We start from the raw sequence: 15297 nt of genomic DNA, 5'->3' as shown, positions 1-15297 counted from the left end.
TGTGCAGTTGTCGCCGTTCTGATCAGCGGTCTGGAAGGGCCTGTGCTGCTATGCACACCACGGGCTGAACAGGCGGGTCTGCAGAGAGCCCAGGGGTGACTGTCGCTGTGAACCTGACCAGAGGCGGTGGAGGCTGAGTGAACATGGATGGCAAGGACAGGGAGGTCAAGACCCTGCTTGGGCAGAGCTCACACCAGGCTTTGATGGGTACTTGGCCCTGTCTTAGGAGTAACCACCGTTTGAGCAGGAGCTGGTGTGAGCCAAGAGGGGCTGCTCCCCTCTTGGGCTTGGTGACACTGTGCTTTCAGCTGTGACCTCCCATGGGCCAGAGCGCATTCGGATGACTCTGGAAGTGATTGGCCATCAGACAAGTCATGTGGGAACTGTCAGTATTTCTAAGATGGTTTGGAGCTGTGGTTTGGTTTATGTAACATCCATTTCTCTGTGTGGTAGTCTTGTCCTGCAGACGATCGTGAAATGGGTTTTCCCAGCCCAACACGGCTAACACCTTTGATTACTAACACACAGGGGTCTATGACAGTGTGTGAGTGAGCCTCTCATTTTAGTTTTTCAAAAGAAATGAGTTTATGTGCCTTCGAGCCCCAATGTGATAACACAGTTCTTTTGTAGGACATGTGAGTTTTCAGACCTTAGTTTGCTGGTTTTTCACATCGTCTTGTGGATCCTGGTATGAGTCTGAAGGCTGAGAACCAGATTCTGGTCTTTAAATAAATCAGTTCCCCCCTTTTCTGTTGACTCCCCAGCTTCATCCCAGCAGCATGAGGCCCCTGGCCCCGTGGTTACCAGTACACAGTCATTTGCTTCCACACAGAACCCTGCCACGAACACGCCACATTGTTTTCCCAAACCTACTTTTTAGATAGAAAAATGTTTTGAAATTTCTTGTCTCTGGTGTTTCCTCCCTTTTTTTCTGGGGCGGGGGAATTGTGGCCCTTTTAACTTTCCTTTGCTTTTATTTGACTGGGTTTCTGGAGGGAGAGGAGAGGAGCCCCAGGGCCAGAACCCCGTTTAACCAGAGGTCCTGCTGTCTCTCCACACAGATTTGCCATGTTCCACAAAGTTCGAATTCCTCGCCAAGACCTCCTGAACCGGACTGGAGACGTCACCCCTGAGGGTACCTATGTCACCCCCTTTAAGGTACAGGGATCCACACAGAACTCTGCCTGGGCTTGCAACCATGCTGGGTTGGCCGGGGGAGAACCCCTGTTGGTTCAGGCTCCAGTGCCACCAACAAGGAAGGTGGCACTTGGGTCGGATGCACCCCAAGGGTCCTGGGCATGACAGATAGTGGCCCAAAACTACCCATGGATGTCCACTCCTCTGCCCAACCCCCAGCTCTCCCGGATTAGGGAGGATGTCCCTTGCTGGTGCTATTTCCCTGAAGGGCTTAAGGGCCTAGGTCGCATGGTGGACCATTCCAAATGGGGGTGACCGTGTTCTCTTGAGTCTGGGGCTCACCACATCCCCAAATTCTTTGAGGGGTAGAGCCGCGATGGCCACAGCCCACATTGGAGCAGGCGGTCAACTCCCAGTTCTGAGCTCGCAGTCAGGGTGGCCACACCCCCAGCAACACGTGAGCCTCAGAGGCCTGGATCTGATGACACGTACTGCCTGACCGGAGCCGGAACCACAGGGTGGGAAGCAAGCATGATGGGGACACTAGGGGTGAGGAGAGAAGTTGGCAATATGGAACCAAGTCTCTTCCCAATGGGATGTAGCATTGGCTGTTCATTAGAAGCTGGTAGGAAGACGAGGGAGCAGAAGGCACATGCTGGAGGGGACGAGCATAGCGTGGGTTGGGCTGGAGGCTGGAGAGCCTGAGTGAGGAGTGTCCAGGGGCGCAGGAGAGGCTGAGGTGAAGTGAGAGGAGGGGAAGGCGGCAGCAGAGATGGGGAGCGTCTCACAAAGGGAGGAAAGACCCGATGGGGGGCGTGGAGCACGCTGCAGAGAAATGGAAACATTTCACAGAGAAACTTCTGAGACCTTCCAGAGAGGGGGTGCGGCTCAGACTCTCCTGGGGCGGGGGGTTCCCCGAGCCTTCTGATTTCCCCAGTGATGCTATCACAAACCATTGTGCCCTTGTGGGGATGTCCCAACTGTTCTCTGCATTTGCCGGCATTTGCAAGGGCACGTAAATTGGGAAGAAAACCCCAGATAATAAAAGAAGTGAAGGCAGGAGAGGCAGCAACAGGTGAGGGAGGTCAGGATGGCTGGGTGAGTTCAGGCTGGTAGCACCCAGGCCACTGCTGCCATGGAAAATCATGCCTGGGGCCCTGAGGCCGGCGGCCGGAGAGTCACCCAGGTGCATGTGAGGTCCATCGTAAGAGAACACAGACCTTGACCGTCACTGTCCTCAGCAAGGTTGTCCTCCCTGGAGGGGAGGCATTCCAGGGGAATGGGGGTCACGGGAATAGGACGTTGGCACCAGCAGCAGCCCCTCGGACTGGAGCCCGGAGTGGACTCATGCGGCTTGGTCCCCTTCATCCAGGGCCCATGCCTCTGTAGCAGAGCCTGCCCCCCAGGGGCTCCTGCCATCGCCGTCTGTGACTCAGGCCCCGTGGCATGGCAGCCCTGGCCTGGAATTCTGGGTTGGGGGTGCACCGGGGCTGGTCCAGGCAGGTGAGCTCTGTGGCCACTGTGGGAGTCACCTGGCTTCATGGCCCCATGAGTCTGTCCCCGAGGCCGCCAGGCCACCTGGTGGCCTTCACCACGTGCCTTCTTCCCATAGGACGACAAACAGCGTTTCGGGGCATCCCTGGGCACCTTGTCCTTCGGCCGGGTCACCATCGTGGGCATGTCCATTGTGAACTTAAAGTTGGCTATCTCCATCGCGCTCCGTTTCTCAGCCACCCGCTGTCAGTTTGGGCCCACAGATGGGGAGGAAGTCCCGGTGCTCGAGTATCAGATGCAGGTATGGGTTTGGCACGTCTGGGGCTGCACTCCCAGGTCACTCGCAACATTCCCGGGACGGGACCCTCGTGGGAATAATCGGCCACAGCAGCTGGGCCTCCAGGCTATTCGTAGTGATGTCACTCAGGGGAGCAGGAGGGGCCCTTGTCCTGCCCGTTGTCGGGACAGGCCCCCTGGGATGGCCAAGGGGGGGACCTGGTCAGGAACACCAAAAAGCAGCTTGGCTCCTGGCAGAGGGAGATAAATTGTATCCTGGAGGTGCTCAGGGTGCTGGTGGGTTACCAGCGTTTCACCCCACGCCCGGCCCTCACGCTGCCTGAGCTCTGAGACGTCCTGACACTTTCTTCCACACATGCTGGGCCTTCTCACTCCTTTACATGCTTGGCCTTCAAATTTCTTCACACATCTGAGCCTTCACAGTAACTCCTATCCTCGGCCTCATGACTTCCTCACAGGCCTTCCTCACACACCCAGGCTTCATCCCTTCTTTGAACACCCGGGCTCTGGGATTTCCTCACACACCGGCCTTCACCCCTTTCTTGTATACCTGGGCGCCAGGACGCCCAGCCTTCACCCCTCCTCACATGTTTGGCTTTCTCCCAGTGGGCTGGCGTTGCCATTCCCTTGAGGGGGTTCCTGTCTGAGTTCAGCAGCAAGTCTGACCCAGTCTTGGGCCAAGTTCTGTGTAAGCACAGGTGCATTCAAGTGAGAGCTGGAGGGAATCATAATAGAGTCCCAGCTTCTTCTAACATTTCTTACCATGGCTGTGAGCCGGTTTTAATAATAAAAGAGGAGAAGTAGAATATCGGGGTCATGACTGGGCACACGTCATCCCCTCCAGCGCGGGTCCCATGGCCTCTGTGAGCTCAGTGCCCCTGACTGTCTGGATGTTGAGGGTGGTCAGCGGTCGGAGAGCCTGCTCGAGCCACAGGCTTGGGCTCCTCACCCCACTCCCCACTACTGTCTGTGTGCCCTCGGGCAGGGTACTGAGCCTCTCTGTGTCCTGAGTTCTGGCTCTCTTATTAATAAATTAGAGTTGCTCACACCTCCTTCTGGGCTGCTTGTGAGGATTAAATACGTTAGTCCATGGGAAGCAGCTGGCGGGGTGTCTGGGTCTCGGCACTCAGTAAGGAATAGATGGTGGCCATGTCAATGGTGGTGGTGACAGCTTCCTAGGTCCTTTCTTGCTTTTTCCTCTATCCCCCTTCCATCCATGCAGCGGTGTGCATGCAACAGACCCCCCCTCCCTGCCTTGAGGGGACTTCTAGCTCCCTGTGAGCCTCAGTTTCCCCATCTGGCTGGAAAGGGATCGCTTGATCCCTGGTAGGTCCACAAAGCATGAACTATCAGCACAGGGGGCTGGTTTCCATAGCTGCAGATGGGCTGAGAGTCCCTGCTCCAGTCACCGTGTGCTGAGATGGGGAGCACGGTGCCCAGGGGTCGCACCTGTGGGCAAGACTGTGGGCAAGACTGTGGGCAGGTAGGGAGGGACCAGCTGGGTTGGAAGCACACCAGCCAGTGGGGGGGCCTTCCTGGTAAGCGTGGCTGCAACTGCAAGGTCCTGTTCCCGACCTGTTGCCCCTGGTCTCTCCTCTGGGCCTCAAAGCCATTGGCCATCAGGAGGGGTACGGGAAGGAGGCTCCCAGCGAGGATGTGTGATATGTTATCGTGGGGTTGGTTATCAGGAGGGGTGCGGGAGGGGGGCTCCCTGTGAGGACGTGTGACATGTTAACACGAGTGTCTTGTTGATTGTAGCAGTGGCGCTTGCTTCCCTATCTGGCCGCCATCTACGCCTTGGACCACTTCTCGAAATTGCTCTTCCTAGACCTGGCAGAGCTGCAGCAAGGCCTCGCAGGGACTGACCACAGTGCCAGGCAGGTGAGCTCCCGTGCTCTTTTCTCTGTGGGCTTTACTGTTCCTAACTCTTACCAAGGCCGAACAGCACAGCCCTCAGCCTGTCTTTCAAAACATCTGTCCATCTGTGGCGGCCCTCTGGGGTTCTGAGATGCCCCCCGAGTTGTGGCCGCCTGCCTGGGCCTCCCAGAATCCTTGCCGTGATCTGGGCAATTGGGGTGCTGTCCGTGTTCCCGGGTAGCAAGGATGTGCCGACATGACTCCACTCCGGGCCGCGGGTCCAGCTGTCCTTCTCCTTTCGGGAATGCGATGACTTTACCAAATTCTCATTACCGGCCCCTCAGTGGATTTCATGGTTCTGATCCTTCCATAAACAACCCTGTCAAGGCCTGAATCCAGCTGATGGGATTCGAACTGACCACCAAGGATTTGTGCCGCAAGTGAGTGTCCATGGAGCTCAGCTTCGACAGTCATCCTTGGCAGATCTCTGTGTAAACAGTTTGCAGCTGCCTTTTCGTGGCCCCTCAGTTGCCTCCTGGGCGTGAGCAAAATGGGAATCACGAGGAACGTGTTTGAAAACAGACTTGAAATACTGCAGATCGATGTTACATACAATCCCCTAGAAAGCCTGGATTGCATTAGCACGTTTTGGAATATTCAGCACAAACACCCAGGAAGTCAGGGGGTGCTGGGGGGTGTGGAGACAGCCAGTAGGCTGCGCTGCTCGGCAACACACGGGTCCTCGGGAATCAGGGATTAAATATGTTTTTCCCCAGCATGAGTCACCGAGACCTTTGCCAGCTGACACTGGACTCATTCTCCTGTTAATAACGTTATAAAGCATAAGCATGCTTTATTCTCTCTGAAACTCTGCGGTTTCACGGAGGCATGCCAGGACCTAAAAGTGGCCCTTATTTCATGTTGAAAATACTGGTAGAAGGGATCGTCTTCTTCAGCAGGCGTGTGTTTGTCTCGTTCTCTAAATTCTTTCTGTTAAACGTTCGGTGGAAGCAGAAGGGTGTCTGTAACATCCATAAGGCCCAGAGACACTGGCCAAGGATAGCCTTACAGAGTCGACTGCAAATCATCATCCCCTGCACAGTCTCCTGCGAGCTTGTCCCCGCCCGCCCCCATCCTCAGAGAGGGGGCCCTGTCTCCACCTCCTGTTTGATTTCTTGCTTTTCTTTCTGCCATCAGATTCTGCCTGGTTTCAGGTTCAGAAGCGTCCCCTACACTGAGTTGAAATGTTTATGTTTCGCGCTCTATGCCTGCGATCATCCTCACGCCCCTGGAGTTTATTTGCTGCACAGAGCTCTGGTCCATCTGTTTCCACGGCTGTGAAACCATCTGTACGCCAGTGTGTCCACTCTGAGACGAACCCCCCCCCTTTTGAAGCTAAAATTGGGTTTCTTTCTTTCTCCTGCAGCTGTCGGGTGTCTTAGATTGGACTGTAGGGGACACAAGACTTTGACGCTAGGGCTGAAGTGACCTCTGACCTCCAGTGTTGGAGCCTCTTTTCACCTGTTCTTGTTGGATTTCCTCTCCCAAGGCAGAGCTCGGACGTGAGATCCACGCCTTGGCGTCGGCGGGCAAGCCGCTGGCCTCATGGACCGCCCAGCGGGGAATTCAGGAATGCCGAGAGGCATGTGGAGGACATGGCTATCTGGCTGGTAGGTTTTGAAGTGTGTGATGGTTTTCAGTCCACAGCCCTGCTTTTGGCTACCGCCTGCCAGCCAAAGTTGGCAATCGCCGGTTTTTGTGAATAAAGTTTTATCAGAGTGTAACCACACCTAATCACCTGTTCGTGAATTTTCTGTGGCCGTGTTCGCATGACACGCAGGGTCAAGTCGTCTTTGTCAAGCCTAAAATGTTCCCTGGCTGGCCTTTCCCAAAGCAGCTTTGCCACCCCCCTAGACAAAGGCTTCCACTCACTGCTGCCTCCTGTTCTCGGTCTCCTTCTGGGGTAACGGGTGGTGGGGAGGCTGTGTGACGGAGCCCGCCAGCCCCCCAGTGGAACGTCGATTATCTGAATCTATGTGTTTTTGTTGTCACTCTTTGCTTAATGACTTGGCATTAATCCGGCACCAAGCTTTGTCCCGCCGAAAAATTCTTCAACTTAGAAAAAGACGGTTTGCTTTGGCAGTGGCCCTTGTTTGGGCAGCTGGTGTGTGGTTAAGAGAGTGAGCAGCTGAGGGCCTGTGACCAAGTCCTTCTCTGCCACCCCCCGCTGGCTGCACAGCCCGGCTAGTTAGCCAGCCTCACTTGGCCTCAGTTTCCTTGCCTGTAGCCTGGGGACAATTGTGGTGCATAACAATGATTGTTCCCACTGTGGTCACATGAGTGAGTGCGCGTTAAGTGCTCCCTGCGGTGGTAGATGTGTGACAGGTGGCCAGTGACTTCTGTTGGCGGTTATTGTTGAAGCGTTTAGTATTATTGTAGTTGCCGCTGTTATTTGCAAACATCCTGTGTGCGAGTGTTCAATAATTGGTAAAATCTAATTAGTTCAAGCAGACCAACACATGCGTTCCAAACAACGAAATTGGCAGAAACCTTGCTTTCGGCTAATGACCCCACAAGCATTTTAGGCTCTTGCCAACTTTGATCATCTCGGTGATGGTCTGTGGACAATTATGTGTTTTCAGCAAGGACCTGCCCCAGGTGCTTGTCATGTCAGGGCCAGGAGTGGCTCCTTGGCTCCCACCACGTGGTGCCTCCCCATTACCCACGGACCAGCGGGTGACCATGCCTGCATCCAAGTTGCTTACATATCTCGTCTTCTGTGCAACGTTCCGTACTTTCTGTTTGTTGTCACAGCTCAGAGAGACGCAATAAATAGTTCGCTTTGTTGGGCTTTGACTAGAATACAGAATGGAGTCGGGCAGCCCCGCAGAGGACATAAACAACCGAGTCAGGTGTTGTGAGTACAAACGCTGGGCTGAAACCAGCAAGGCTGGGCTCAGTGGGGTAGATGTGATGGGCTGGTCTGGGTTTAATATCAACTGTGACCTGTTCCTTAGTAGTCATGCCTGGTTGCTTCAGTAGACTGGTCTGTGGCAGGGAGCAGTGGGTCGGGGGGTGGAAATGATCAGCATGTCCCAGGTGACCACAAGCCCCAGGGCTGCTGCAGGATGTCTCACACCCGCTCGGACTGTGCTCTCAGCGGTGTGAGCCTGGGACTCCCACTCCTCTAACTCCTGGCTCATCCTGTCCCACCCAGCCTCCCATGTGGAGAACATTCTTCACCAGAGGAAGGAGACCCAGATAAGAGGTTCTAGAAGGCATACCTTATAAAAAATTTGAAGGAATCAGGGCCCTTCACTGGTAGGAGAGACAAAAGAACGGAGAGTTCTCTTGAGATATTTGAAAAATTTTTTATTTTTTAATTTTTTATGTATTTTTTTTAAAGGTTTTATTTATTTGCCAGAGAGAGAGAGAGAGCGAGAGCAAGCAAGTACACACAAGCAGGCAGAGAGGCAGGCAGAGGCAGTGAGAGAAGCAGGTTCCCCGCCGAGCAAGGAGCCTGATGCGGGACTCGATCCCATGACCCTGGGATCATGACCCGAGCCAAAGGCAGCAGCTTAACCCACTGAGCCACCCAGGCGCCCTATTTAAACATTTTTTAAAGATTATTTGTTTTTTTTTTTTTTTTTTTTTAAAGATTTTTTATTTATTCGATAGACAGATCACAAGTAGGCAGAGAGGCAGGCAGAGAGAGAGGGGGAAGCAGGCTCCCTGCTGAGCAGAGAACCCGATGTGGGGCTCGATCCCAGGACCCTGAGATCATGACCTGAGCCGAAGGCAGCGGCTTAACCCACTGAGCCACCCAGGCGCCCCAAAGATTATTTGTTTTGAGAGAGAGCACGCAGAAGCAGGAGGGGCAGAGGGAGAAGGAGAGACAATCCCAAGCAGACTCAGTTCTGAGCATGGAGCCCGAGGTGGGGCTAGATCTCACAGCCTGAGATCGTGTCCTGAGCCAAAATCCAGGGTCCAACACTCGACCAATGGCACCACCCAGGTGCCCGAGATATATGAAATTTCTTGTGTGAAAAGATGAACTCGCCACAGGGTAGGCAGGTGCCCTGCAGCATGCATCAGTGACCCCCATGCCTGGGATCTGGCGTTTGACCGTGTGAAGCTTGGTGTCCACAGGGAAGAGGGACATGCGGGTGACACGGGGTGTTTCTCAGTGTTCCTGCTTGCCAGCGCCATGGGGTCAGTGGCTGGGAAGAACAGCTGCGGGAGGCGTGGGTGGTGCTGGGCAGCCTGGGAGTCCTGTGTCTCGGTGCTGGGGCTCCCGGGGAGTGGCGTGGGTCCTGCTCCTACATGCACTGGAAGTGACGAGGTGCACGGCTTCCTTGTAGTGAACCGGCTGGGTGACCTCCGGAATGACAATGACCCTAACTGCACGTACGAAGGGGACAACAACGTCCTGCTACAGCAGACCAGCAGCTACCTGCTCAGCCTGCTGGCTCGCCACATCCAAGGTGAGGCCCCCCGCACTCATGGGAGAGTGGTCGGCCCGCACACGCTGGCCCCATGAGGCGGTCCCTGTGTCTGCAGGAGGACGTGCGTTCTGAAGCATGACTGACCGGCGTCGGGGGCACCCAGCATGGTGGGGTGGGTGGTCACTCCAGGGCCTGATGTGCTCGCAGGTGGTGCTCGCATCGAGAGCCCTCTGAGGACAGTGGACTTTCTGGAAGCCTACCCCGATATCCTTGGTCGGAGGTTCACATGCCCGAGCGTCGACAGCTGCTTGGACTCTGCAGGTGAGCATACCGTCTCCCCGTTTGCCTCCTGCCGCAATCCCCCTGCCTGCTGTGCAGCAAGGTGGGCCGTGGTGGGCCCTGCATTCATCCAGACCCCCCCCCTCCTGGGTGTAGTGCTGAGTTAGGCGTCGACTCTCCCCAAGGATGGAGAGGGAGGGGCTCTGTGTCCTGTCCCTGCCTCACTGGGCAGCTGGTCTCCAGCCTGCCGGCTGCTCCTGAAACTGAGCTGTCTTCACAAGAACCCGGGGTCCTCCCACTCAGGGCCTTTGCACATGCTAGCCTCGCTGGCCTCACTTCTGTGGCCCCTGGCCCGTGGCACATTCACCCTTCTCAGCCCTGAGAGGCTCAGCTCAGCAGCAGTCAGCACAGGGCTCTGTGCTTATCGTGCTTGGCCATGATTGTTGAGTGCCCCTGTAATCCAGGGCATGGGAAGCCCTTGACTCAGAGCAAGAGAGCCGCTCACTTACTTGGGTCTGTGTGTTCATTGTTTTGATTCACTCTTGAATGTTATTTTGGAGAAAAGGCCACTCCGGCTGCTCTGGGAACAGAGGGACACAGGAGAAGAGGGTACCCCGGATGGGGCAGCAGCAGTGGAGGAGGGGGGCTAGTGCTGCCAGGACCTGGGTGGGGCAGCTTGGGGGGGATGGGGCTCGCTCAGGTGCCGGTCCCATCCGGGGGTCCTCTCCCTCTGCTCCTGCCCCAAGCCTGCACCCTCACCTCCCCTGAGCCCCTGCAGCCACAGCTGGAACATCACTCATCTCACTGCCATCTGACCCATGAGCCCCGAGGGCATGTGCTTCACGTGGGTTTCCATACCCCCTGGAGACTGCCCCTGTGGGCACATGTCCCAGTGGACCAGGCAGGAGCCTCCCTTGTACGGAGCCCCCCAGGGACCTGCCAGTGTGGGCCCCACCGGGAGAGTGAGGGGGTGCCCCTTCCCCACCCCAGCCTGCTGGCTGCACCCGGGAAGAGCCGCATCCACTCTTTCAGGCTCTCGTGGGGACATGGGAACTCACATCGTGGGGTGCTTTGCACTGTGCTGAGCTCTGCATCCATGCTCAGGATCCACTGGCCGCCGTGGTACACTCAACAACCCGCACCCTCTTCTCCATCATGGAAGGCACCACAAGGATGTCCCTTGTTCCTCCAAGCACCTTTGGCATGGGAGGGGGGCAGCTGGTCTGGATCAGGAGACCACAGAGCCAGTGTCCCCTGGGGTCTGGGGGCCGAGAGCCCGTGGCTTCCCAGTGTCACCTGCTGTGGGTGCCAAGGGCACCCGCCTCACTCTCCGCCCAGCCACATACCCTGCTCCCATCTGGCCAGGTGGCACCAGCGGTCGGAGCAAGACTAGAACTCAGGCAGGGCTGATGTCCCAGCTGCTTCCTCCATCATCATCTTCATCCAGGAAGCTTCTGCCCACAAGTGCTTGTTTTCTTGGTGGTCACCACAGTCTGTCACAGTTTTCCCAATGACAGCCCCCTGACAGGTCCTCACCAGCCTTTGTCAAGTGCCCATGGGATGTGGGACCCACCTGAAGGTCTATTTCAGATGGTTTCAGAGCACCCCAACCAACCGTTGCTGCAGAAAACACTAGAAAATGAGCTCATGCTTCTCATACCATCAATCTAACCAGCATTTTTCCCCCTAAAACCATTACCATAAACCAAAGAACAAACAAACCGTCTGGCAGCTCCTGGCCACGCGGGGTGCTCTGCTCTGGCGCCTCCCTCGTGGACACTATGCACGTGGACCCCATCTGTGCGGTGGCCACAGGACACAGGCCAGGCTGCGTCATCTGTTTTTCCTGTGAGTGCCCTGGTTTTTGCAAGATCCAACAAAGTGAAAACATCTTCTGGAGGGAAAAAAAATGGAATAAGAACTCCAGCAGTGCAAATGACACTGAATGCCAACGTCACTGTCCACGCGGATGAAGGAACTGGTGGCACGGGACTGGCTCCTCGTCTCTGGGGCCTGTGGTCCTCCGAGCCCATGTGTCAGCCCTGGCCTCTACCCATGGGATCTGCTGTAAGGACGATGTGAAATCTTTACAAGCCTCGCACTCTGTGGGACCAGAGATGGCAGCTCTCAGTACCGCGCATAGCCTGTTGGGAAGGTCTGAGGGTTTTCATTCAGGGGACAAGTCGTTTATCTGGGGAGGGAGCGGGGGGCATGGTCCCTGTCTTTGGCTATCTCTGGGTTTCCTTCAATTCTCACTCAGGCGTGCATGCTGAGGATGGGCCTCACAGATGTTCCTGTGTGTTTGAGATCCGTACTGTCACTTGGCAACATGAGGCCCGTTTGTTTTCCTCAAGCTGGCTGATTTGCAAAAACAGTCAACGATTGTGGTTCACCATGTGTGGTGCTGACAGCTATGTGCGTGCACAGTGTAGTGGGCTCAAGTCGCATCCTGTTCCCTGGGGAACTTAGGCTCTGAAGTCGGCATGACCTAGGGCTCAATAGTGAACCTTTCTGAGCCTCAGTTTCCCCTGTAGTACATGGAGGTGGGGATGTGGTCAGCCCCATGTGGAGCCTAGTAGGGCCTAGGCTGTGGTTCACTCTTGCCAGGGGCTGGCTGCCAGGTACCAGAGGCTGGCCGCCAGGTGCTAAGGGGGCCACCACTCTGAGCACCCCCGCAGGCACGACACACACAGGGAGAGCTTAGCTGTTTCCCTGGCAGTCAGCTCCGTGGCAGGTCTTGCACCTTTGGAGGAGGTCGTGTGGGGACATCTAGCCACACAGGAGTGTGAGGGTGTGGGAACACAGACAGACAGCAGGCAACACCCAGACCTGGGCCGTGCCAGCCAGGGAGCTGGGGCCAGTCGTCCCCGCCTTGTTGTTTGGGCACACCAAGGTTGAAGAGCTCTGCTTTAGAGGGGGAGATCAGCCAGAAAATGGGCCCCGGGTGGGGGCAGCCTGGGAAGGAGAGGGGCAGGGTAGAAGGCCGGGGAGGTGGTTGGAGGGGGCTGGCCAGCCTTGAGGGGCTCCCTGAAGCACCTGGGCATCAGGGTGAAGAGGTAGGAGGACGCTGTGAGTTCAGGTGTCATTTGTGGAGTCTGGTGCTCTGCGGACATGGATGAGGCCCAGGAACCCCAGGACTGGGAGGTGGGGCAGGAGCGGCAGGTCTAGGGACCACTGGAATGCTATGGCAGTGACCCCTGGGGCATGTGGGAATCCGTAGTGACACTGAGGGGGCGCACCATGTCCCAGCAGACGAACACGTGAGCATCAGCCAGAACCAGCAACTCTCCCAAACAAGGCACTCTCCCTAAAGCTGGCTCTGCGGCTCCCTGGCCTCTGGGTACTGCAATAGTGCAGAACATGGGGTGCCTTCCGGGTGCCTCCACGTCTGTGTCTCACAGGCTCTTCCCCAAAATGGCCCCATGCTCTCAAGCTGCCCGTCCTGGGGGAGTGCTCGCAGGCTGCGGGTGCTTCATTGTTACTGTCATTTTCCTGTTTCTTGTTTTTAAGTCCCCCTGGCGGCGTACGAGTGGTTGGTTTGTTACCTGCTCCGTGAGAGTCATCAGAAATTAACGCAGGAGAAAAGATCAGGAAGCAATGACTTTGAAGCAAGAAACAACAGTCAGGTATATCTGTTTTGAAAATTGCTTTTTTAATTTGCTTGGAATTCCTGTGCTGCCATGGCCTCGGTGAGCCGCCTGTCGTGGTGGTAGCAGCCAAGCCCTCTGGCCCCTGTGACCTTAGGACCGTGGCCACCCTGTGCCTTGGTGAGCTGCAAGGACCTTAATGGTTGGTGGGTGTTGTGTTCAGAGTGTCTGGTGGCATCTGGACGCCGCCAGAGCCGTCACGGTGGGACCGGGGACACTGGGCCATGGGACCCCAGCCCTGGTCCCTCCCAGCCGACCAGCGGCTGCTCGGTGACTCACACTTGGCTCTCTCAGGACATTACCACCCTTCTCAGGGAGCCTGGGTGGGAATGGCCCCAGGATGGCTTTGGTTGTCAGGCTTAGACAGGGCTGAACCCACTGTGGAAACGCAGCCCACTCTAAGATGCCTCCTGGCATCTGGATCTGGGCTCTGGTGACCCATATATCCTGTCTATCTGGAGTGATGGCTGTTGCTTGGGAGAGCACGGATAAAGGAAACATAAGTTTCTAGAACTGGTGGTGTTCCTTCTCCGCGGCCTGGTTTTGTGAGGCTCGTCTCATGCCCTCTGAGAACTCAGCATCCACGTCTGCCCATCTCCCCTGAATGAACTCTAGCCCTCCTATTATGCTGTGATGGGCGGCCTCAGCACTGGGGTAGATGTGGCCAGGAGCGAAGCCAGTGGCGTCTCCTGGGACCTGCTAGACACACCTGCCCCAGGTGTGGAGGTGAGGGGACAGGATGGCATCTTGACTGGAAAGGCCTGGATTGAGAACTCGAACCCAGGCCTTACAGGAATTCAGCAGGAGGCCCGGTCAGTAAACTTGATTTCAGTGCTATGGTAACCAAAGTAGGGAGTATGGTAATGATCTTCCAGAATGGCTGGGGCCGCTGTAGCCTTAGTCCCTTGGACACTGATGGGAGTGGATTAGCTTGTCCCATGTCACCCCATTCCCTGCCTGTTAGGGAGTAGAAACGGAGGGCCCCCTGGAGTCACAAGCCAAGGCCCCAGAGAAATGGAGGGCACAAGAGGCTCCCATTCCCACTGCATCCAAATCCTGGAGAGCTGCCTGGAGGTGGCTGTGGGTCTTGGTGCTGTCCTTCTGCACCCCTGCCAGCTGGCCCATGCCCAGAGCCCTGATGACGGACCTCAGGCAGGGGCTCAGCTGTTTTAGAAATAATTCCCCTTTAGACCTCTGTTAAAGCCCACTGTGGCAGCACATTCAGTATGCCGCTCAACAGGAAAGGACAGGAGAGGCCAGCTGAGCTGGGATCTGGATCTTGGAGCCCGCTAAGAGCCAGCCCTAGGTCAGCTCTCATGGCCTGGGTTGGATGCTCATGTGTGCCCTGGGAGAACACAGCCTCTTCCCATACGGTGCCCTGAGCAGCAACCCCAGGCACAAGAGGAAATACTCAGAGAATGTGTGGGTAGCCTCGGTGTGGGACGTGCCTTCTTGAGATGGGAAATCAGAAGCTGTAAAAGATAGAAAGTAGTCAGATGTGACTGTGTAAACGCTCCTCATTTCTGTAAACAAAGTCAGGTGATGGGCTGCAGACTGGGGAAGCATGTGCAGCAGGATGAGCAGGGTGTCCCGGCAGAGAAGGGTCCCTGGCCAGGGAACCAGCCACTGGCACAGCAGCTGCTGAGCATATCCCGGGGACATGTGGGGGAAGGATGGTGTCTGGCAGGTCGTGGGGGCATGAGCTGCTGTGTCCTCTGGAGCAGTCAGTGGCTGCTTGCGTGGAAATATGGAGCGAGCGGACTCTCACTTGGTGGGGGCGGGGCATTTATCCCTATCCCCTCCCACCACCCCTGGAACAGCTGCCCCTTGCTCTGTGCCTCCTGCAAGCGGGCCACACACAGTTCTTTAAAAAGAAGAGAGATGTGTTTATTGCCTCTTTTGGCTGAGTAGTACCCTCCCATGTTCAAAGGAAGAATGTGTAATAAGGTGAACGGTGGGGCCCCGAACCCCCAGAGCCTTGTACTCCCTGTCCAGAGCTGTCAACCTCGGAAGGCAGATGTGCCGTGTTCTCCTCCCCTGACCGCACCCGGGTCTCCTGACGTGGGTCATTTCCTGCTGTCTTCTCTGATGGATCGGGCAATCGGGGCCAAGAGAGATGCCTGGGGTCACCCAGCTCAGCT

General features: G+C 56.2%; 1 protein-coding gene across 2 annotated transcripts in view; it reads left to right on the top strand.

Annotated features, from left to right (window-relative positions):
* Positions 1 to 15297, top strand: part of ACOX3 (acyl-CoA oxidase 3, pristanoyl) — a 38500-nt gene that overhangs the window by 15118 nt on the left and 8085 nt on the right. For both annotated transcript variants that reach the window (XM_082727511.1, XM_082727512.1), the window contains exons 8-14: positions 1062 to 1158; positions 2750 to 2932; positions 4687 to 4809; positions 6335 to 6455; positions 9147 to 9269; positions 9438 to 9551; positions 13020 to 13135. In XM_082727511.1, the coding sequence (XP_082583637.1) occupies positions 1062 to 1158; positions 2750 to 2932; positions 4687 to 4809; positions 6335 to 6455; positions 9147 to 9269; positions 9438 to 9551; positions 13020 to 13135 (877 nt within the window). The remainder of the gene's footprint in view (positions 1 to 1061; positions 1159 to 2749; positions 2933 to 4686; positions 4810 to 6334; positions 6456 to 9146; positions 9270 to 9437; positions 9552 to 13019; positions 13136 to 15297) is intronic.

The sequence above is a fragment of the Mustela nivalis genome (genome assembly GCF_964662115.1).
Source record: "Mustela nivalis genome assembly, chromosome: 4".
In the NCBI taxonomy this organism is placed as follows: domain Eukaryota; kingdom Metazoa; phylum Chordata; class Mammalia; order Carnivora; family Mustelidae; genus Mustela; species Mustela nivalis.
The sequence above is the reverse complement of the archived record's forward strand: the minus strand, read 5'-3'. Positions and strand labels throughout refer to the sequence as shown.